The sequence below is a fragment of the Pyxicephalus adspersus genome, chromosome 8 (assembly GCF_032062135.1).
Source record: "Pyxicephalus adspersus chromosome 8, UCB_Pads_2.0, whole genome shotgun sequence".
NCBI lineage: Eukaryota > Metazoa > Chordata > Amphibia > Anura > Pyxicephalidae > Pyxicephalus > Pyxicephalus adspersus.
In genome coordinates this window covers 43,599,142-43,623,148 of record NC_092865.1, presented here as the reverse complement: position 1 = coordinate 43,623,148, position 24,007 = coordinate 43,599,142, and the positions used below count along the sequence as shown (strand labels likewise).

Below are 24,007 nucleotides of genomic sequence, written 5' to 3'. Positions count from 1 at the left end.
TTTTTTTTTACCTCCTTGTTGTTTTTTGGTCTGGTAAATAATCAATGGTTCTGTTTGATAAGTGAATACAAAAAATATTTTTTATTTTCCCTGAAATCTTGTTTTAACGTAAGATTATTGTTCTCTCGGCCTATAAGCAAGGAAAGGGTATTGAGAGAAGTGGGGAGTTAGAAATAAGAGTTCAATGTGTTTAGTCAACCAATGAAGGATCATACTGACCACGTAAGCAAGGTAAGAAATAATGTAGCCAAATGGCTGTATGTTTTTTATGCTGGCTGCAGTCAAAAAGATGATAGTGTTGAGTTATTACCGTGTTTAAGAGGGTATTTGGTGTATAAGGTGGTGGTACAACGGTTCATAAAGGGTCAAACAACTAAAGGTATTAGGAAGTAGTTCTTTCAAAAAAGTCAGCTCGTCGGCAGTAGAAACTGTGGCGGCTCCTATTTATTGTTTGAATATTTACCGGGTGGTTTGATTTTTCCCTCTGGATAATAGCCGTGTGTGAAGCACTCCGGGATGGTACAGTTGTCTAGGAAAAGCATCCTTATGGTCTGAACAAGACAGATTCACCGAGCAGTGGATAAACTTGTGGTCGCTAGGTGGCACTGTCTGAGCACGACACAGCCCAGGAGTTGTTTATATATTTGTTGTCACTAGATGGCACCAATGCCCTGAAAAATCAGAGGTGCAAGGTAAAACCAGGCAGTTCTGAAGAGCTGTAATTACACTTCTGATCAATAGACAGCCATAGGTTTCCACTAAAGCCAGCACAGGGAACACACCCCAGTCCTATTCAGAAACATAACATAACCAAATATGTAAATAAGATTTCACTATAACTTGCTGGATATAACAGTGAGTAAAGCAGAGCCAGGGCCGCTGTCTCTCCAGTTATTTGGTAGCCTGAGTTTGTAATCCAGAGGACAATATGCCAGACACGGTTTATGTGCTTTATACATCAGAAGTGGGTGATGCATTGGGTATCAGAGTAAGACTGTATCTAAAATATGTTGTCATTTAATCACTGTGTATGATAGGTAAGGATGGAGGCGTATGATCTCAGTTGCATTGAAAACAACGCTCACTCAGCAGATAGCACACAGATGCCCACTCTTTGCAAGAGCACAGCTGTAGTAAGCCCAGTATGTCAGTCCCTGCTCCCCACTTCTTCCGTTGTTGCAGCCAAAGGTTAGGAAAAGCAATAGGAAAGCCACAATGAGTAGAGTGTGCTCAGGCCAAGATGGCCGCTGGTTGTCTTATGGCTTTTCTAGAGCACTGGTTTCTGAGGAGGTTCCCTAACTGCTATGGGCTCCCTTCAGTCTTCACTGTATGGTATTTATAAAGAGTCGTGTTGGATAAAGCAGTCATAAACCACAAGTAGTTCTGATCCGAAGGGAGCTAGGTCTAAATGCAGCTAACCTTGGTATGTCCGCCCCTGAAAGCCCCTGAAAGCCCCAGTAATGCTTCAGGCTCTGTAATTGTCATCTTGATCTTGTTAGGATAACAATGTCATCCCTGCAAATCTTACCCAGGAAAACAATCTCTTTTAATTCAATAAACACGGTAACAACAAATTTTCTCCGGTTGCCCAGTTCCGGAAATGTTTCTTTGCGTATTAAAAGTCTTTAGGAATTAAGAATATTATTACAATTGGTAAAATAGAGTTTAGCCATTATAAGTTACAAATGATTGGACCTAAATCCCTTAGCTTTAATTTTGTTTTTCTTTTTTCCTAGAACTGTGCACACTGTCAGGATCCTGGAGCCACTTTGGGCTGCTACAACAAAGGTTGTGCATGTTGCTACCATTTTCCATGTGCCATGGAATCAGGTAAAATGTCAGAGATATTGCAGTGAAATTACAAAAGGTGATTTGATACTTTAACGCTTATTATTCCAAAAACAAAAACGTAATATATTTTAACTTCACAATGAATGTAGTTTTTCTTTTGGGATTTACTCTATTTTCAACTGGTAATATTGCTGTTTAACACAATACATTTTTATGGTTACAAGGTTTACACATTATACTCAATCTATGAAGAAGAATGATCACCAAACCGTCCTCCTCTCCTCTTCACCAGAATATAGGGGCAGGATTTCTATAGCCTTTAGTCCATTGCTGAATCACCATTTTTTTTAAACCTAATAACATTTATATACAGGATGTGATATTTATAACTATACACACACACAAATATATACTTCCTTCTGAGGCAAGGTATTCAAGCACGTATATCACATACCCATAGCCTTTTATGAGACTCCTTTGTGGCCATTAAACACCACCACATAGATCGCTTTGGGGCTATATACGCATGTACATCTGCTTTTCAGGCAGATATAAACAAACTTCTAGACCACAAACATTTTGTCAGTAAGTAGCAGTCTGTGGAATGAAGAATGGGTTTGGTGTATGTAAAGTGGAGGGCAGATGTAGAATAAGTACAGAAGGTAATGTATTAAAATTCAGCTAAAGGGTTAGAACCGGAAAGTCTCTATGCTCATGAGCAATACCTTTTGGCAAAGAAAATTGAGCTCATTATCTTGGATAGCTGATACAATTTTTTTGGTGCTTCACATTCATCCATTTGTCCCAAGATCTTATGGGGGAACAGTTCTGCCATGTGTTAGGATGGGATGCTATAACAATAAAACATCTCCAGCATAGTTCATACAGATGCCCCTGTTAAATTTCTGACTAAGCCTCATCTTCATAGAATCCCTTGCATCTAGGGTCAAGGACACATTTTCAGTTTTGAATTATGTAGGAATTTGAAAACTCATTTTTTGTTTTCCTGTATTTTTTTTTTTAATTTTGCTAATTATTTGACATACAAGGAAATAAGTGGGAAGTCTCTCCAAAACATTTGAAAATCCCTCTTGTTTGAAGTTGCTTTTCATGCAGTCATCTTGTTAGTTATACATTTAGCATCGTTTTAAAGTGTTTTTTTTTCATGACCATAAGGCAAGTTTGAACGTTGAAGTTAAAAAGAAATGTGCCCTTTTATTATGATAATCGGAAGACCAGTAACAAATACACAAGTGATCGCTGAAAGAGAAGAAATAGAAAATTATAGACTGGTTGGTTGGTTTGACTCAAATTATATAAATATAACTTCCTAGTAAGGTTTGTTAACCACAACTTGACCCATAATAATTTTTATATAAATAAACATGTTCTAATTTTTTGTACACATAGACATATTGTCTACTTCTTCCGGAGAGACGAGCAGAGGTAAGTTTTCTGTAAAGTTAAATTGCCACACCCACTGGCCACTTTATTACTTGCTGTTACCAGGTCGGACCTCAGTTTTCCTTCAGGACTTCTATGGTTCTAAGTGGCAAAGATTTAACAAGGTGGTGAAAATATTCTACAGGGATTTTGGTCCTTATTTACATCATAGAATCACTCTGTTGCTGCAAACTTGTCAGTTGCACATCAAAGATGTGCATCTCCCGTCCCAATACTGTCTATATCTACGACTGTGTAGCTTGAAATTAGTCCAACATATCTTCAGAAGACACAACGTTGGTTGGAAGTTGAGACCCTTTTATTCTGCTGCCAGGAGACACACCTTTTTGTGTTTGTGAGAAGATGTAAACTTTGGTATTTGGGGCATAGAATATATCCCTTATTTCTATTATTGGGACAACTGTAGAGGTTTAGCTAATTTAAATTTCTTGGGTGCATATTACTAAGGGTTTTATATAGACCAATCACACTCGGAAAAGCTGTAAGGAAAGCCCAAAAACAGCTTTCCTGTCCAAAGGGACTAAAGAGATTTACAAATTGATTCCCTGCATCCTCAGAAAACGAAAGTGAAAAAAAAAAAATGAAATCTAAGTACATCATTAAGGCCAGGGTAATTGGTGTCTTTAGGAGTGAAAATCCAACTGGTCTCTTTTTGTAGTATAAGTTTACCCAATTACCACCTTCGGGGTCTGATGGTAATTTATGCAAAGCTAAACTCTTAGAGTCAGTGTCAAAGTTGTCTTCTAATCCAATATGTTTGCATAAGGGGTTTGTGATTTCACCATTTTCAATAAGGTAAATGTGTTTGTAAATACGCCGGCGAAACTGATGTTTTGTTTTACCGACGCATAAACGTGACTTCTTACAATTTTTAAACTTAAGGGGATGGTGCATTTCTTTACACAATTTGTGTTTTTTTTTAACTAACTTGATTTTTAGGGTTTCGGGTCAAAAGGGGCCAGTATTTTTGGCAAATGTTCCTAATATGCACATGATTAGCTTCATAATATGCCTTTTTATGGACTCTTACTGTAGCTTCTATCGAGGAGGAGTTTTTTTTAAATTTTTTTTTAATTTTTTTTAATTGCTTTGTTTAAAACATGTAGTCTTGCTAACATTCCATATGAAGAAAAAAATGTAGGTATTGTGAATATGAAATATTATGGTTAAGGGAGAGTAGGAAGTGCAATTGTAGCAAGTGAAATAATGTTACCAGCAGTTGATTTATGACATAAGTTAAATGCTAGTGTGTTGTCAGTCTGTTTGAATATTTCTATATGCAAAAACGGGGTCTTATATTGATCAAATTGCATGTTGAAGTGCAAGGTATAAGAACTGACCTGTAGTTAGGGTAGAAACACAAATCCCAATCCGTTGGTACCTGTCCATATGAGAAAGACAACCTCAATGAATCTTCTCCAAAGCAGGCTATGGCAAAGAAAATGAGTCATCCTGAGGGAATTGTTCTCTATCCCGGCCTCCTAAATAAAGTTTAGCAAAAGTAGGGGGACATTTTGTGACTTAAACTTGCAAAAAAAAAAAAAAAAAGTTTTAGTTAAGATGAAACAGAGTAGGTTGAGAATAAATTCATTAAGTTCCCATGTGGGGGTTTCTTTTTTTCCTGAAAAATGATTTGTTTTAAAGCCCAAACCATTAGGGATGCTTTAATAAAATGCGTCAATATTAATGGTTACTAAGAAGGCATGTCAAGGAATAGATTTTTTTTGTTATTTAAATAATTTGGAGGTATCCTTCTAAAAAAAAAAAAAGGCAGGCTGTAGACATGAGGTCCAAAGAACAGATCAACTAAATGGCTAGCATTACTAGTAAGACTGTCTGTGCCTGAAATGATTGGTGGGCCACGTTGATCTTGCAAAATTTATATACTTTAGGAAGGGCTTAGAAGGTAGGAATGTTAGGATAAGGAATGTTCAAAAATTCATATAAAAAAGTAACCTTATAGCACCTGTCTGGAATGCATGAAATACCAATTTATTATACTGGTGGTCCAATTTTCGTATGGTGTCTTTCAAAATCCAACAGTACCATTGTGAGTTGTTAAGTATCTTTTGGCTTATCTTCTTATATTAGGTGATATCTATAATAACTACACACCCCCTTTATCTGCTTGTTTTATTATAGGGATGTAATAGCCTGTTGTGTTTTGGAAGGTTATGGTAAAATGGGGGACGAATTTCTAACTTTTAAATAACTTTCATAACCTCACAAATGTTGAAATGCGGATTTAAATGAAAATTAGGAAAATGAGTGGTATTCACAGAAACTACATTGCCCTCTTTATCCGCTTAATAACTATTGAGGTGTTTTGTTGTAGAAATGTGATAGCCTGTTGTGAGGGTTTTGGCAGATTATGATGAAAACGGAAGAATCTCTAACTTTTGAATAACTTTCATAACAGACCTTACAAATGCTGAAATATGTGGATTTAAATAAAAAATTAGCAGAATGATCAGATTAGAAGTCAATATCAAAGGAGCAATCTGTTAATGTGTCTTCATTTTCATTCAGGAGCTGAATTAAGTCTAACTAACAATAGGTCGAAAAGGATTGGTTTGTTTGTCATGTAGGGTTTTAAAAAATATTTTTCTAGCAAAGAGATGTAAATCTTTGATAAAAGTAAGTTTATTTAAATTCTTTATAGAGCAAAAGTTACGGCCCATTTTAAGGACCTCAAATTCAGATAGGCATAAATTGTAGCCTGGTAGATTGATTGATTGATATGTCCAGCTCAGCTTGTTTGGGTTGATCCCTATTTATTGTACAGCGCTGCGTAATATGTTGGCGCTATATAAATCCTGTTTAATAATAATAATAATAATATTGAACACACATTGGTTCATGGTGCCCATTTTGTTTGTATTAGATGAATGACCCTGTGGTGGAGTGCCTAAAAAAGAGGAAGAGGCCGTGGCTTGTGTTTTGGTTTATAACGCAGTGGTTCTAGGCTGGGATTTGCATGTACAATATTTTGTGGAATCTCTATTCATAATTGAGTTAAAGCTTAAACTAGAATTATCTGTTTCATTGGCATTTGATTAAACTGTGGAAAGGGTTGAATTACTAGGTGGATGATGTTTGGTGGTGTTGTTGTCTTTGTGTGTAAATCTGCATTTCAATTTTTTAAAGCCGTGACGTGTAGAGGCTGGGGTGCTATGTGATGTAGCCGTGGTAAAAGGTTTAGAAAGATTACCTGATTCTGAATCTTCTTCAGTACTGTTAATGTTAGTTATAATGGTATATTACTGCTTTCTATGGATATCTTTTACTAGAATTCCATATATGTCATATAGTGCCACTCTTAATATTGTGAACCCAAGTAGGAAGTATGTATTTAAGCAGAAGTTTGCCTTAATAAAGAGGACTACTTTGCCCCCTAAACACAACATCTGTTGCTATGGAGCCATATTAAATAAGTTTTTAAAGAACTTGATGATATGAACTTGATGATATGATGAGAAGAACTTGATGTCTGTTTATATTTGTACAATGTCACTGTTGTTATGCACCATGCACTTGTTTATTATGTGAGTAGTTTGTGTGGGATAGTATATTAAAGATTTAGGTGCTAAGAGGGAGTTACACTGTACGGGGGGCAAGGTAATTATAAAGTACTAAGGGAAGCTAAAGTTAGAAAGAAAGTGCCACTGTAATCAGTGCTTTAAAACTGGCATTCAGCCAATGCTGGAGTGCATGGACACTGCTCGTGTTCATACATAAAAGCCTCTGGATGTGCATAGTGCGTGGAGAGAAAGGGGGAAAACAACTTTTTCTCATTTTCATAATTAAGCATTATTTGTGAGAATTGAGCTCTATTTGTATTTTATTTTGTTTAAAACATTGGTATGCTTTATTAATCTGAATATAATCTAGATGTCTAAAAAATATAGATTTTGATAGATTATCGTGGCTTGTGTTTTGGTTTATAACGCAGTGGTTCTAGGCTGGGATTTGCATGTACAATATTTTGTGGAATCTCTATTCATAATTGAGTTAAAGCTTAAACTAGAATTATCTGTTTCATTGGCATTTGATTAAACTGTGGAAAGGGTTGAATTACTAGGTGGATGATGTTTGGTGGTGTTGTTGTCTTTGTGTGTAAATCTGCATTTCAATTTTTTAAAGCCGTGACGTGTAGAGGCTGGGGTGCTATGTGATGTAGCCGTGGTAAAAGGTTTAGAAAGATTACCTGATTCTGAATCTTCTTCAGTACTGTTAATGTTAGTTATAATGGTATATTACTGCTTTCTATGGATATCTTTTACTAGAATTCCATATATGTCATATAGTGCCACTCTTAATATTGTGAACCCAAGTAGGAAGTATGTATTTAAGCAGAAGTTTGCCTTAATAAAGAGGACTACTTTGCCCCCTAAACACAACATCTGTTGCTATGGAGCCATATTAAATAAGTTTTTAAAGAACTTGATGATATGAACTTGATGATATGATGAGAAGAACTTGATGTCTGTTTATATTTGTACAATGTCACTGTTGTTATGCACCATGCACTTGTTTATTATGTGAGTAGTTTGTGTGGGATAGTATATTAAAGATTTAGGTGCTAAGAGGGAGTTACACTGTACGGGGGGCAAGGTAATTATAAAGTACTAAGGGAAGCTAAAGTTAGAAAGAAAGTGCCACTGTAATCAGTGCTTTAAAACTGGCATTCAGCCAATGCTGGAGTGCATGGACACTGCTCGTGTTCATACATAAAAGCCTCTGGATGTGCATAGTGCGTGGAGAGAAAGGGGGAAAACAACTTTTTCTCATTTTCATAATTAAGCATTATTTGTGAGAATTGAGCTCTATTTGTATTTTATTTTGTTTAAAACATTGGTATGCTTTATTAATCTGAATATAATCTAGATGTCTAAAAAATATAGATTTTGATAGATTATCAATCTTCTCCCATTTAATATATTTTTTTTTTCTTTTGTGCAGAATGTTTACTAAGTGAAGAGAATTTCTCTGTACGCTGCCCCAAGCACAAGGTAAGTCTAAACATTTTGCATTTATTAATTAATTTGTACACATGTTTGTATATTTGGATAATTGTGTATACTTTACAAAATCCTAATTATCATATCAGTTAAATATGGTAAAAAATCGGTGGAGACTATTGATATATAGATAGCTAGATAGATATATATAGATATATATATGCGCACCAGCCAGCAGTTTTTAAAATATTTTCCTTCAACAATGCTTTCTGTGACTTGCATTCATCAGTAACTTTAACAGGTTTTTTTTTCTCTGCATTGCTTAAACCCGCTGGCTGTGTCAGCTTGTATCGATGAAAATAACACATTTTATTACATGTATAGAAGCGGTTATCTTGTGTGTGGTAACTTATCTTGCCATCCTCACCTGACCTTCTTCTCTGCCCTCCGTTTTCCCTCACTGCTCAAGCCCCACCCGGGCTCTCTTTCAAATCAATGTGTTGTCTTCTGTGATTGGTTGGTGCTGATGTCACAGACTGATCAGGTCTACCACCACAAAACACAGATCAGGGACCCCACCCAACTGCCATTTTAGACACCTGCACAGCAGCATCATCCTCATCATCTGTAGAACCTGTTGTTGCCCTAATCCATGTTGTCACCCTAATCTTTGTTGTAAACCACGCCCACTGCTTTTATTATTAGCAAGTTTAGTGCTTTTTTTCCGCCTCTTTGACTGATGACATCAGTCTCCCATGAGCCTTTGCAGGCTCCTGTTTATTGCCACGGCGATGGAGAGCCCAGGGGGAGGGGTCAGAGCAGTTTTTTTTTTTTTTATTTAACAGTTTAGGGGGTTTAGAAACTTAAAACAAAAGCAAAACCCAGACAGATCAGTATAATTTAGGATTAGATCATCCATAAGCCCAAGTTGAAAATGCGAGTTTAGGTCTGCTTTAAGTAAAATACATTCCTAGATATACGCTCTGATGCTATTAGGCACGTCACTGCGCTGCACTTACTGCACAGCAATGTACAAATGTGATTATTGGGAAAGTCATAGACACCTGAAGTGATGAGTTGAAGCTCTTAGCATACTCCCTATGGGGTATAATAAAATACTGTCCTGGGCAAACCATTTTCGTAGCAAGGAGAAGCACTCCTAAAAACTCTGCCAGTATTAATTGGTACTGCATTAAAATGTTTCCAGACCATGGCAGAAGCATTCAAAAATTTGGAATTTATCTGTCTACTCTTACATACTGTATCACAAAAATAATGGCTATAAACCATATCTCTGCATAGTTTTCCCCAACCCCTTTCTGCTTGGCGCTGTGCCTGGCAGTCGTGGCTTCCCTGCCCACCTCTTTTCTGCTGTCCTTCTGAACAGCTTAGGGTTGAACACTAGGAAGTTGTAAAAATATACAGCACGGTACAAAATAGACATCACTTGACAGTTGGGACATATTAAAAAAGTAAAAATTGGACTTACTAAAGGGGCAGGCATTACAAAGTTGGAACAAAGAAAAGGGGTGGGTAGAACACTGATACAATAATAGAGGTTACTAGATACATATGGCATAAACAACTCAGAACACTGAAAGTTGCTGTGTCTTGCCCTGTTCACTCTCTAAACACCAAGCTGGGGATAACAAGGCACTTGGCGATTCCTTGCAAGAAGTAGAGAAAAAAAATAGCCGGTGAATCATTGTGAGCTTTAAACTACTTAAAGCGCAAGTAAACTCAAAACAAAAAAAAAAATCTCACTTGCCTTTAATCCCGCACATCAGTCTATCCATCAGGAAGTTTCTTCCCTCGGGTCCCACCACGTCTCGGTATCTGTCTTCAGCCAGGCACCGCTATTTTCTCCTCTCATCCTCCGTGTTATTTTTCCTACGTCACCTGATCTTGCACTGCGCGGGTGCGAGACCAGGTGACGTAGATGCTTGGGCATGTGTAGAAGGAGCAGCCAAGAGCCTCCCAGGATGCGTTATGTATCCCGGGAGGCTTTGCGCTCCCATTCATTCACGATTGCCTAGTCTTTTGCAGCTTGCGGACTATTGAATCTATGGACTCTATGAGTGGTCCGAGTCCTGTGTCACTCAAAGGAGAAGAAAATTTCCCCTGAGTGATGTCATAATGCCAGAATCCATCCACTCTCCCACCGCCCTAAGCCTGCGATCCGTACAGAAGACATGGTCCGCAGCTTTGGCTGGTGCACCCCCCAGCGGTGTCCTAGTGGGTCGTGCACTAGTGGGCCTGGGTTTGGGGAACTCTGAAGAGTGAAATTAAGTATCTGATTTGCTTCCATCCGTTAACATGTGTAAATAATATACGCTGCCTCTGCAGCCAAAATATGCTTGACTCTAAGGAATTAGACAACCTTCTGTTGTCAGTGGTCCCAGCACCCAGACCCCTGGTCCATCTCTACATACATCTCACCTTTTGGTGGGGACCCCCCCATGGCTCTAAACCTTTAATTTGTGTCTTCACCCATCCTCTATTTGGTTAGGCTTAGCTACCTACTCAGCCCTCTCCTAAAACATTTTCCCTTTGATTATCCAGGGGTTCATTTCATCTATATGGGCTCTCTGATCCCACAAGCAATCTCGAAAGCAATGCTTTCTTTGAACTCTTGGATTAAGTTGTCATTACTTCACAAAAACATTCTGCTTTAGGGACTGAATTCTGTTTGAAATGTTTATGCTTACCAAGACTGAGGGGGGTTTAAGATCCATCTTGGACCTCCAATACCTTAATGTATGTCTTTACGACTGTAAACTCAAAGTAAAATTTACTTCAGTTATTGCTATTTCTTTTCATCAGTGGGATTTCCTGGCGTTAAGAGTGTGCTGTGTGAACCTTGTACTACTAGTAAAATCCCATTTGGCCTTACTTTTGCAGCTTTTATGTTTACTAAGTTGGTAGCCATAGTCTGTCCTGCATTTTCAGGGAGTGGTAGTGATATTCTGCCTGGACAACTGCCTCCCTATTTGTCCTTTTATCAAAAATAAAAAAAAATTGTACAATCTTTAGTATCAGAATTTTTCTTTCTAGCTGAGGAGATTTTTGACATGAGAATCTGGAGGCGAGTTCATAAAGGTAAAACATATTTTCGAACAGCATATCCTGACATCTGATAAGACACATGCATATTTTGAGTGTTCGATCCCCCAAATATTGAAATCTACAGGAGGAGGAAAAAAAAAAGTGAAACAAAAAAATTTCACCTGGAACAGCATCTATCTTCCACTATTTCTAGGGAGGTTTGTCAGATCAATTATCCCATTCTGCGATAGAGCTGTAAGTGCTGCCTAGGCAATTTTACATCAGCACTCCCCAGATTTGTAAGACCTTCCACACATTCTCCTAGTTTACCAGGCATAGCTGTCTATCTGATGCCAGTTTGGGGTATAAATTTTAGAAGAAGCTCTGTGAGCTGCATGTTTTTGCTGAACCTGCTAGTCTGCTTTTCTTTTTGTTTGTTTTTTTTTTTTTTACACCCACTACTTAGTTGAACTGCTTTTGAGATCCCTAGAGTTTAGGAATTTCTGCATCCTTTCTGAGGATGAGAAAAAGAAGAGGGATATTGTACTCCTTGAATAGACACTAGAGGGATTTATGTCCCACACTTCTGTGATTATGGCTATTGCTTTTGCTACCGCTTTACTACAAAATGAAAGCATGCTGATTTGGGGTGTGTGTGAAAAACAGGGAAAATATAAATACAGGTAGTCCCTGGGTTACATATAAAATGGGGACTGTAGTTTTGTTCTTAAGTTGAATTTGTATGTAAGTCGGAACATGTATATTATTTAATTCAATTAGGACAGATATTTGTCTCAACATATTAGGCAGCGTGGTGTTGGTTATAAAATCCTCACCATCAGCTAATCACAAACAAACAACTTTATGGAGCCTAGACATTCTATTACCTTCCAAGGCAAGCTGTGCTTTGATATGCAAAAAACTACTGCAGAGTTTGTCTTGGTCATTAAAGAGTTACAAGAGGCTGCCAGAAGAGCTCAGTCTCACTGTAGTGTTTAGCAAAAGATTTCTTCTGCAAGTCATGCAAACCACCCCCCTCCAAGCCTCCATCTTGCACAGAGCGAGCAGGAAAGCCCCATTCATATCTAGGAGTCGTCCGTATGTTGGATGTCCTTAACTTGAGGACTACCTGTATATAAAAGATAACCTCGCAAAAAAGTGAACAAAACTAGAAAAGGGTAAGAAAGGATTATTTGACAAAAACCATAGCTAATGGATTAAGAAGCAGTAATTAGTTCTTTAACGCTGATGTCCCCAAAAATATTTTAACATTACTTGGGTCATGTGTGGCCACTGGTGGTGGTCTGATTGTTCCGATTTAAGTTTATTACAAACTCAGATCAGAATTTAATCTTGGAGCATTAGTGGAATCATCCAATGATTGGAAATCTTAAACTGGAATTTCATTTTTTTTCTAATTCACTCAGATTCAGCCAGATCCGATCTCATTCATTTTTTAATGATCCACTCACCTCTAGTAGCCACATCCCTTAGGTATGCTTCCACAGTTAAAAAAAATCTATTCTGTGGATGTTTTATTAGGATGGTTCTATATAACAAAGCAGTGACATAGCTCTTAGGAAAATATGGTTCTGTATTGTAGCAAAAGCTCCTGGGTGCCTTTGCTCTTAATAGCTATTTTGAAATGCTATACATATCACAATGTTGTTTTTATTCTCTTTCACACAGGATCAGGAACAGTACATGGCAAACCTTAGCATGTGGCAAGACACACCTATTTGCTAGTGTGTTGATAAATATGTATGGTGTTGATAATATTTGCAATGTACTAATCCTATTGGACATGAGATTTGAGATGAAGTTAAGAATGTGGTGTAAATCAATAGACACAGATTGTATAAATGAATAATGTATTGCATTATATTTTTTTCTAAAGCTTACACTGTGATTTAAGTTTTCTTTACTCTTTTTCTTGGTTTCAGATTAAGACATTAAAAGGTGTGTCATTAGAACAGCCCGAGCAGAGTTGAAGTGAAATGTGTAGTTTGAATTTGAAAGAAAAATGCAAGCACATGTAAGTATGATAACAATGCATTTTACCAATTCCTAGCAGCTAATCTGTTACTTTATGAAAGGTTTTCCAGAAAAGTTAAAGGTTCCTCCCATGTGCAATGACATTGGAAACACATAATATGCTTTTTTCCCAATAAATTGTTTTGAACAATAAACCAACCATGTTTTAAAGGCCATTTGAATTAACAAATGGATATTCTTGGTATGAACCTTATCTCTTTTTAGTAGTTGTAAAAGGGATAGCTTGAAACATAAATGCACTTTACACTAGTCACCCATCACTGTAACAAAATATTGGGATATTGGTTTGGGTTTGTTAAATAAAAGGTGACAAGTGATACCCTATTGGCATGACTGGGCATTACAAAGCACAAAGATTTCCTGACAACATAAAATCAAAGCAGAAACCATAGTGTATTATGTATGTATGTGTATATACATTTCAGATAGCTTGCAGTACTGAATTTGGGCACCAGCACTGATAAGGCTAAAAGGTCAGGCAAAGGACCTTTTATGATTGCTTGCAAATGTTTCAGATGACAATAGTTTTGTCAAGACAGGTTATAAATGAACAATAAAATGGCAGATTTCCTGTAAACAAAAAGGGTGCGAGATAGGGGAGCTACACTGGCTTGTATTTAGACCCCCTTCACTTTTTTCGGTACATTAAAGCATGAGGGTACAATCGTTAAATTCTTTCCTTTTCTCAAAAAATCTACGCTCAGTACCCCATAATGACATATTGAAAACAGAATGTTGAACAATTTACTAAATGTAGAAGAAAATGTGAAATGCGTTGAATATCTGTCGAGATTGACTCACCAAACTGTTTTAAAGTTTTTAATTATGTATGTGTAAACAAACATTTAATTTTATTTTTTTTCGCAAATCAATTATTGTATTCAAAGTAGGATGCCTAAAATTCACATTATTTCTTCCTTTTTTTCTATGCATGTACATACCTTTTGCAACAACATTTGCAAAATTTAGCTCAGATGGTACCCATTTAACCCCATTGCTGTTGAAATGTTTCTGCACCTTGAATGAAGTGGACCTGTGGTAAATTGAATAAATTGGACATGATTTGGAAAGGCACAGACCTCTCTATAAAAGGCCACATAGCTGACCATGCATATCAGAGCAAGAACCAAACCATGAGGTACAGTGAACTACCTGCAGAGCTCAGAGACAGGATTGTTGCAAAGCACAGATCTAGTGAAGGCTACAGATCTTCACTGAAGGTTCTCAAGAGCACAGCAGTCTACATAATTCTCAAATGGAGGACTCTTCCAAGAGCTGGTTCAGACCTCATCTGGTGTTTTGCTTGGTAGCAAAATCGTTTGCAATATACTTGTATAGATAACTGTTAGCCTATTTCTTCTTAGTAAAGTCCAAGGAACACAGCTTGTTTTGTAGTTTTATGCTTTTACTCAACAATAAATGGTGCGTAAACAAATTATTCAGAGTAGCAGGAAGACACAACAATCATACAGAAATCAAAACTTTCCATACATGCACATGCTATCTAACTCTTCCTAGCGAGTGAACACTGGCAATGTATACAAAAGGACAAGTCTTTGATGAAGAATCAAAGTATTTGCTTGTCAACTAGGCAGGGTCCTTTCAAGCTTCTCCTGGTTGTAGAGTTCTTGTCCTCTTGAGTTTCACTTTCCATCTCAGATAAAACTGTTTCTCAAGAAAGTTTGAGGCCACTCCCAGTTGGTTCAAATCAAACATTTCCACTCAAAGTTAAGCAACCCTGCCTTCAAACTCTAGATGACAGTCTTGTAACCATGTCAAAAGGTCAATCTTTTGGGCAAAACCTATTCTTGAAGCCTCTAAACATAGGAATAGCTGATCTACAGGTTCTTGAATGGGATATCTTTAGGTCACATTCATATGCTATTTCTTCCAACTCTTTAAAAGAAAAGAGTGGCTATCTTTGGTATTTATGCTACAAACAGGTTTAAGTGACAAGCATGCCAAATACTGCCCCATGCATAAACCAAACAGGTGCCTGTGTATGTGTCTAAACATCACGTGTGTGTGACACACACACACACACACACTTCAACACACACACTTCAACACATCTTCAGCAGAGATTAGCTGAACTGAATATATTCTCCCTTGAGAAGAGGCATATATATAGCATTTAAATAAATATTTAAATGGTCCATATAGAGAACTCCACATGAGGAAGGTATTCTTCACAGTAGGGTATGTGAAAATGCTGCCTTAGGAAGTAGTTTCAGCTCTATGGAAGTTGTATGGATTGCTTTTCCCTAAGCAGAGAAAATAACCTAAAGGTTTAAAGTAAATACAACAGAGACTGTTGGTCCAGGGATAATATGTTTGTTTTACAGGATCAGGAAGGAATTTTTTCTCCTCTTGAAGCAAATTGAACCATGATTTATGAAGTTTTCTTGCCTTCCTCTGGATCAACTATGTCTTTTAGGGTTTTATCTGGTATATGTTTATTTCCCTAGTGGTTGAACTTCAAGGATTTATGTCTTTTTTTCAACCTAGCTATGTAACTATGATTTCTGGGCCAAAATAAACAATCGTGACCAAGACAGAAGCCTCACCTTAGTGCAAAAGGCAGAAAAGGTCACTTTTAGTTTGCAAAAGAGCAAGATTGAACTGTCTGGCCTTAATTCTAAATGTATGTCTGGAGGAAACCTCACCTCACCGGGCACCCCTTATCCACCTGCCCAATACCATCCATTTCAGCAGCAGGGTCAAAGTTAAGGGGAAAGCTGAATGGAGCAAAGTACAGAGATATCCTTAATGAAAATCTGTTCCATAGTGCTTGGGACCACAGACTGAGCTTAAACTTTACCTTCCAACATGATGAAAATGACCTAATGCATACATTGAATACAACACAGGAGTGGCTTAGGAACAACTCTGTGAATGTCCTAGAGTGGATCAGCCCTGACTTGAACCCTATTGAACAGCTCTGGAGAGACCTGAAAATAGCTCTTCACCAAAAATCCCCATCCAATTAAATTGAGCTTGAGAGAATTTGCAAAGAAGAATGGAAGAAAATCCCCCAGCCCATGAGTCCAAAGCTTGTTGCATCATACCAAAAAAAAGCCTTGAGGCTGTAATTGCTGCCAAAGGTGCTTCAACTTCAAGTAAAGGGTTTGAATACTATATGTGATATTTTAGTTTTTTCTTTTTAATACCTTTACGAAATAGTTGATATGGAATACTGAGTGTATATTAATGAGAAAAAAAAGGTATTTAAGCAATTCTAGTATTCGGCTGCAACATAACATTAAAAAATGTTTGGGGGTCTGAATATTTCTGAAGCCACTTTATTTTTTCATATTTTAGTGACAGCTGAAAACTGATGCAGCTGCTAACGGGTAATCTCTGGTGGAAAGCAAAAGGGTGTAAAATTGTCACATCAATAGATAGCCTAGGGGCTTCTTCAGGGGATAGACGTATGGCAATTGGTTATTGATGTTGGAGGTTGCTGCGGTATGAGTAGAGAAAGATGATAGAATATATGTATGGATAGGTTGTAGATATCATCAAAATAATTACTCAGAGGTAAGTTGAAGTAGTCTCTATAGTAATTGTATCGATATCTGAAGTATGTCTCGACGTTTCTCTCGGGTAGGGATACACAAATTTTGTTTTCTCCATGACAAGTAGTTGAATCCTCAAGTGTAAGATTCTTAAAAGTAAAGGGATTCTTTGTAGATGAGGTCCTCTTTCCTTAGGGGGTAGAAGTCGGTTTGTAGAGTTGGATTACAGCCGGAGCCTGTGTGCAGTGTGATCCCGCCTGGAGTGAGCTAGGATCAAGCATCCTTACAGTCAAACGCTTTGATCCTCTCTCACTCCAGGCGGGATCACACTGAACACAGCAGGTAACCTTGATTGTTTAAATGTACTACTACTACCACATGTTGTTAATTTCTAAATTTTTTTTATGAAAAAGCCAAAAAAACACCTTTTCTTTTTTCCACAACCTCATATCTTCTCTGAGATTATTTTCAACCATGTCTCCATCCTTAAGAGGAAGTTGGCACCCCCATCCAACCATGCCAGATATTAGTAGTTGGTTCAAAGGGGCCCAAATCCCCTCAAACTTATCCAAACTGTTGAACAGCCAAGCAGACAACTGTTCCATCAGCCTAATATTCTCCAGTCATGAGAAGGATGGCAGGAGAGTAGGTTATGTGGCATCTAGCCACAGTGAGAACGTGCAATAAGGGCTTTCTTCTGCTTGGTAAGGGTTGGTATGGGCACATTGAGCAGGTGAGTCACCAGGTTGGTATCATTCTTTAATTGGTATCTTTCCAACTATTGAAGGTAAATTTACTGGGCTGTATTAACTTAATTTTTAAAGATAGATACTACTTTGCCCTTAAATATAAGATTTAATTTTAGAAAATTCTCTATCCTAATTAATGACCCTCCTAGCAACTGTTCTATTTATCAACTTGAATAGTTCTATTTGTTGTTTTTTTTTTTTTTTTATTTCCCCTAAACTTTCATCATTAGAACCGTGTTTAAAAAAACAATGCCCATCAAAACAAACATGGGGTTCAAGTATTGGAAGGGTACTATCAAGTGTTATGCCATGTTAATGAAATTTTAGGAGGGATGTTGGCCACACGTGTACCCCACTTGCACCTGCCTTTTCAGTTTCCTACACCTCCCAATCCCAGAGAAAATGGGGTTCAAATACGAGAAGCAGACAGGGTAGCAAAGCATCTCACTTATGATTTGTGAAAGGTAAGTGAAATTCTTTAAAGCTGGGGGGGGGATTAAATTTTGGATACTGTAGAAGATAACAAGCAGCCTTTTGCGCACATACACACAATCACCCTATGCTGTTTTGATATATTGTAAAAGCCCAAAGGGCAGTGCCTGTATCTCCATCATCTGCTAGCACTTGTTCACATGTATAAACCAATATATAAAAGTGTGACTTTCCCTTTTATGCCAATTTTTTTTTTGGAGAGGACCCCTCTCTTTCCATCATTACTATCATGCCATATACCTGGGATAATTGTGTCATTTATCCCAGGAGGCTGTGGGCTACTTCTTCAGTGCATTCCCAAACTCAGGCATGCATCATCGGGGGTTATAACAAAAAAAAAACTCACGCATGCAAATTTTTTGTTTACATTTTCAGGCAGTCATGTCACTCGAACTCATGCCTGTGCAGTGCAAGTTTGAGTGGCTTGAGGAAGAACCCTAAAGAAAGGAATGGGCGTCGCTGGATGGAATGGTGAGCGGCGGCAGTAAGGTTTTGCTTACTGCTTCCTCGCTCCAGGAACCCAGTTTTTAAGCTTGGATACCATGCAGTTGCCAGTAGTCACTCGGTAGCAGTAAATGCCAATTTTTTTATTTTTTTTTTATTGCTAATGTGAATTAGGCCAACTTGTTACATTAATTACACTACTACAACAAACAATGGAACAGTAGGAAGATGGATCAAAATTCAGGGGCACTAGACAGTTTGGGCATAATACAAAAAGATGGAAAAACTGAACATACTAAGGGGGCAGGCATTAGAAAGTTGGAAGGTATAAAACTGACATACCTATGGCATAAACAACTGGAAGCACTGGGTTTGTCTTGTCTTACCTCACCCATTTATTTGGCCACAAAGCTACAGCAACATTTTTTGGGGGGAACACTAAGGTAGGCAGTTGTCTGGCCTTGGTCTTTCTCTTGTTATTTTGATAACTTTTGCTTTCCCTCAAGACTTTATTCATTACCTTTGTGATCATGCCTTTGGTTGTCAGCTGACGCCGAAGTTTGGCTACTGATCAACACATAAAAAATAGGCATCATTTGAGGTAAAAATACATCAATAAATATTTGATTTGGATGCTTAAAAACATTTAAATAGATTCTTCCCCTAGTTAACACACACCACACACAAATATATACAAATCAGCCACTGAACGAAAGATCCCCTCAAAACATGGTGCTGGGGGATGCACAGGTAATGCAAATAGGATCACCTGGGCTAGCACTGCCTCTGGAAAAAGTTTTCATTTAAAATAAATATGTAGTTTCCCTTTATCAAAATTGCATTACTATAGTTCAAATCCTATCTATATTGAGGGAAAACAGACCAATATAAACCTTCAATTGGGTATACTTTGCATTGATAATTCTTACTCATTGCTACTAGTAAATATGTCTCACCCTCACTCCCTATTAAGCCATTGTGACAACACAGTAAATACCTTAGTGTATATTTCCTAACATACACAAAACATGATCAACCTTAAGTAAAAAAGAAAATATTGTGAATATCTTAGTGTAAGTTTATTAACACCTAACTTAATACTTGTGATTATTATCATAATAATTAACCATGATCAGATTGAATGTATGAAACTCAAAACCAAAAATAATTTACTGAATAATAAATAGTGATCCTATTGGAAATTCCAACCATTAAAATAAGTATAAAGTTCTCTCTTGAAGCCTTGAACATGTGTAATGGAATGCATCATATAATAGATAATGCCTCCACAAGGTGCATCCTCACTGCAATCAACGATTATCATTAGTAACACCAAAACATATATATATTTCCCTTGACCAAAATTACAATTATTACAAAGATTCTAAATGACTACCAATAAATCTACTCCAAAAGAATAAACAAACCCCAATAAGCCACTTGCCCCATATAATAGTCTTGTATGGATCTTCTACTCCTCCAGAACTGCCAGAAAGCACCTCAGATAAACACCACTAAGTGGCTGCATAGCTCTTCCAAGCTGCAGCCGCCCTGCATCAAATACCCCCGCCAACTGACGGTATCCTTATGGAGCCACTTTGCTGCCATCTCAAATCGAAGGAACTGCAACCTAGGTTAATTGACCATGGCTATAGTCGTACAATACTTGAAAAGGCTCATTAGCGGAACAAGGAACTCTTTTTGGTCCAGGAAAAGTAAGGAGTCAGGGTCAAATGTCAAATCAGTAGTGCAATTCTCACAACAGCATGAAGAAATCCTTAGGATGTATAGGCAATACTGGCCTCTTTTGCTGGCATATCCTATCATTAGAAAATTTGTGGACTGCTCTCCAAAAATTATGGACCAGAAATTACCATCATTTAAGGACAAGCTAGTCAGGAGTCACTTTATATTACTAGAAAACAGAATCAACCTCACAAAAAGGTACATTTGCATGTGGTAAATGTAACCAGTGTAAAAGGATTCACAGGGACTCGGACAACATGCAGATACTAGATGGCATTAATATTATTATTATTTAATAAACAGGATTTATATATCGCCAACATATTACGCAGCGCTGTACATTAAATAGGGGGTATATGGTATAAATATGGTCAAATTTAGATTTATTCGGTTTGTTGGTTGGTTTGAGTTTTCCATCTAGCTTTGTTTTGTGTGGGGAAAACAAATCGACTGCTTAGCAAGCTTATTTATGAGTATGTTTATAAAATTATAAGTGGACGAATAACTACTCCTGAGTTACCATATGGGCATATGCCACTGGTTTGATGTTGAAGAATTAAAATTCACTGTACCTGAGAAAATTGATTTTTCTCTTACATTTATGTAACTACTTGCAGTAGTGTGCTTTGTTTAACTAAATGGGGAGCCCAAGTTAGAGTCAAAAGCAACATTGTCATAACATTTTACAAAAATCTACAACATCCCTAGATTACACTGGGGAACTCATTTTTTGTTGAGTTAAATCTTTTGCTATGACATCCAGTTTTTATGATACAGGGTACCCTCCATTTTTTTTCAAAAAACATACAAATTTTACATACAATGAAAAAATAATGAAATATTAACTTGAATGTACTGTTTATTTACATTTTTTTTGTTCATACAAATTATTTTGGTAGGCGGTTAAGGTAAAAATTTACGCTTTTAGCTTTTCCTGGAGTGTTCAGTGTTAGGACAATCCTGCCGGATGCTCCAACAGTAGTCAGCCATCATATGTACATCCCATCTACTCTGATACCGTCCTTCCATGACCTTCAAATCTTGGTGGAATTGTTCACCTTGCTCATCACTGACTGCCCCAAGGAAGTTAGAATGATGGCTATGCAGAAAACGCACCCTGATGCTCATATTGCACCCAAGCATTTTGTTGTACAATTTCTGTGTAAATATTTGCTTGTCTGTTTCCAGGAAAAATTTGAAAATGGCTTTGAAAGATAACCAAGCTAATGTTTAGACAAATCTAAAGCTATGATTATAATGAGTGACTAATTTGGAAAAAAAATTAGGAAAACAAAACTTAGAAAAATCTATTTTGCCTTGGTTAGCACTTGGATCAGCTGTTTGTACATCGGTATTGTAAAATGGTGATGTGTAATCATACTATTTATGTCTCTAGTTGATTCTCTAGATTAAAGCACTGTGGTGGCCTTAGGCCTGTATGTAGTTGAGCACTAACAGGGTTCAGTTCTCTGTGCAGTAATTGGCCTGTATACCTTTCTGGGATTGGATTTTACTGAATGACGGTGGCTTCTGAAATTGGACTCAAGGCTTCTAAAGATGCAAACATTTGCTTGACGTTAGGGATCATAGGAGTATGGAACCATTGTACCCTTAAAACACTGCTACAAATGTTTGTGCACTAACCTTTCAATATTTTTTTTCATATTTTTGTTCCCAAATGCTACAATGTGCATTTATCAACTGTAGTAAAGAATTATCAAAAGTATTTGTTAGAATTTAGAACCTAAAATATTGGGTTAAAAGTACCATCAGATGGACAAGCTATGGTGTCACCAAAAACAACCAGTCATAAACCAAGTCTTATGCTTCTTCATTCATTAGCCAACATCCCATTTTTTTCTTTAACAAAAAGGTTTGCTTTCTCTGTAATACAATCTATGTCTGGTCTTTTTAAAAAAAATCAAATTGTATTGTTTAATATATCATACAGTTAATACATGCATAAGTAATGTATTGTGCTAAACACAGTTGTTCTAATTTTTATATATATTATTTTTTTAGGTAAACTACTAAGGAAGGGGATCATCACACCTTATTCCACTTAATCTGATTCCTAGGTGGACCTTGCCTTCTTTTGGGACTTTTAATGCCACATTGGATAAATAGCATTGAAGAATCTGATCTTGCAGCCTGTAAACTTTGTATGGGAGCAGGACTGTGAAGTATGGGTGAAATATTACAATAAAACATATATTTTTTACCTTGAAAGACTTTGAGAGGAAAGGTGCAGTAAACTTTTTATGGCTGAGGTTAAACTACATTTTAAAATCCTAATGTTATGTACAAAACTTTTGAAAACGGTTTTAGAAAATATTTTGTTCATTGGTCAGTATGCTACAAATTTGCTTTCTTTATGCTGAAGCTCTGTTACTAAATATTTTAGTTTTTAGCTTCCAAGAAGGGTGGAACCAAAAGAAAGCTTATGAGTAATACTCAGTCTGTGTGATAAACCTCTGAATTGATGCTAGTTGCTGCGGTAAAAGCTTTTTTTTTATGTAAATCTTGTATTGAAAAAAATCTGGCCAGATTCTTAATATGCAAATCAACTAAATGCAGTGACGTTAAAGTATTGTAGTCTTTTTGCTTTACTGCTGTATATTCATATTTTTTTCTACATTGAAAATAAATTTAACCTTCTTGGACATCTATAAAATGAAAAATACAAACTTTGTTGTTTTAGTTTTTTTTGTGTTTTTTTTTTTTCTTATTGGTTTACACCTACACACATACAAAAGTCTAAGCTGCTTGGGTTTGACAGGGTACAATAAATTATGTAGAAAGTTCACAATTAGGAAGTGAAAGAAGTAAGGGCATTCACACAAACCCATTTTGATAAAATGTTACATAAAAAGATAAGGTAATGCATTGTTCATGATGTGCAAAAAAAACTAAAAACACATTAAAAAATGTATATGTTGGTGACTTCAAGAAGATTGCCAACCAAACTGCTTAATTGGAATTTCTAACCAAAACAAAGGTGGATGGATCATATTTATGATTGGATAATACATTTGGATGGTTGTAGCATGCATTGAAAGGTACAAATTGACAAAGTGTGAACCAGACAAATTCTGCCTCAAATTATTCTATTTATGGTGAAGCTCTCAGCCATCCTGTACTTATAGAGGTTTGTTAAAAACCACCCAACATAAATAGCAAATGCTTCTTTAATCTACTACTATTACTACCAAATGCAAAAATAACAAATTGAAATACTGTTCTATTTATAATTCATTTTTTCATTCTCCAGTCATTAGCTTGGAATTTTGTGAGCTGTACCTGCAGTAAGGAATGGGGATTATTATAATTTTATATAATAAATGGTGGAACCAACTGGGAAAAATCTCTGCTGATCTATTTTTTTTAATAGACGGAGTATCACATTTGTTAAGCTTTAAAAACATTTGGGCAACAGTGACAACAAAATGATAAAACTTTATTTGGTATTTAACCATTTACTTCTTTTGAACTTCCATTTTCACTAGAAGAGCTTTAAACTGGTAAAATCCGAGTAACCAAGTGCAATCAGACCAGTTCAATACAACTTGGTTGAAAATGTGAAATAGTCTCCCTCAGGAAGTGGTTTTAGCAAGTACTATAGATTGCGTTAATAAAAAGCTGTATGCTTTTCTAGAAACACAGAATTTAAAGATAGCAGAGACTGTTGATCCAGGGAACACCCGATTGCCTCATTAGATCAGGAAGGATTTTTTTTTTCCAT

At 36.8% G+C, this 24,007-nt stretch overlaps 1 protein-coding gene across 1 annotated transcript in view; it reads left to right on the top strand.

Annotated features, from left to right (window-relative positions):
- The window catches only part of TCF20 (transcription factor 20), a 45,828-nt gene extending 22,876 nt beyond the window's left edge, over positions 1–22,952 (top strand). The window contains 4 exon segments of the mRNA XM_072420234.1: positions 1,737–1,830; positions 8,218–8,267; positions 13,205–13,296; positions 22,288–22,952. Coding sequence (XP_072276335.1) covers positions 1,737–1,830; positions 8,218–8,267; positions 13,205–13,252 — 192 coding nt within the window. The 3' untranslated portion in view covers positions 13,253–13,296; positions 22,288–22,952.
- The last annotated feature ends 1,055 nt before the right edge of the window (positions 22,953–24,007 follow it).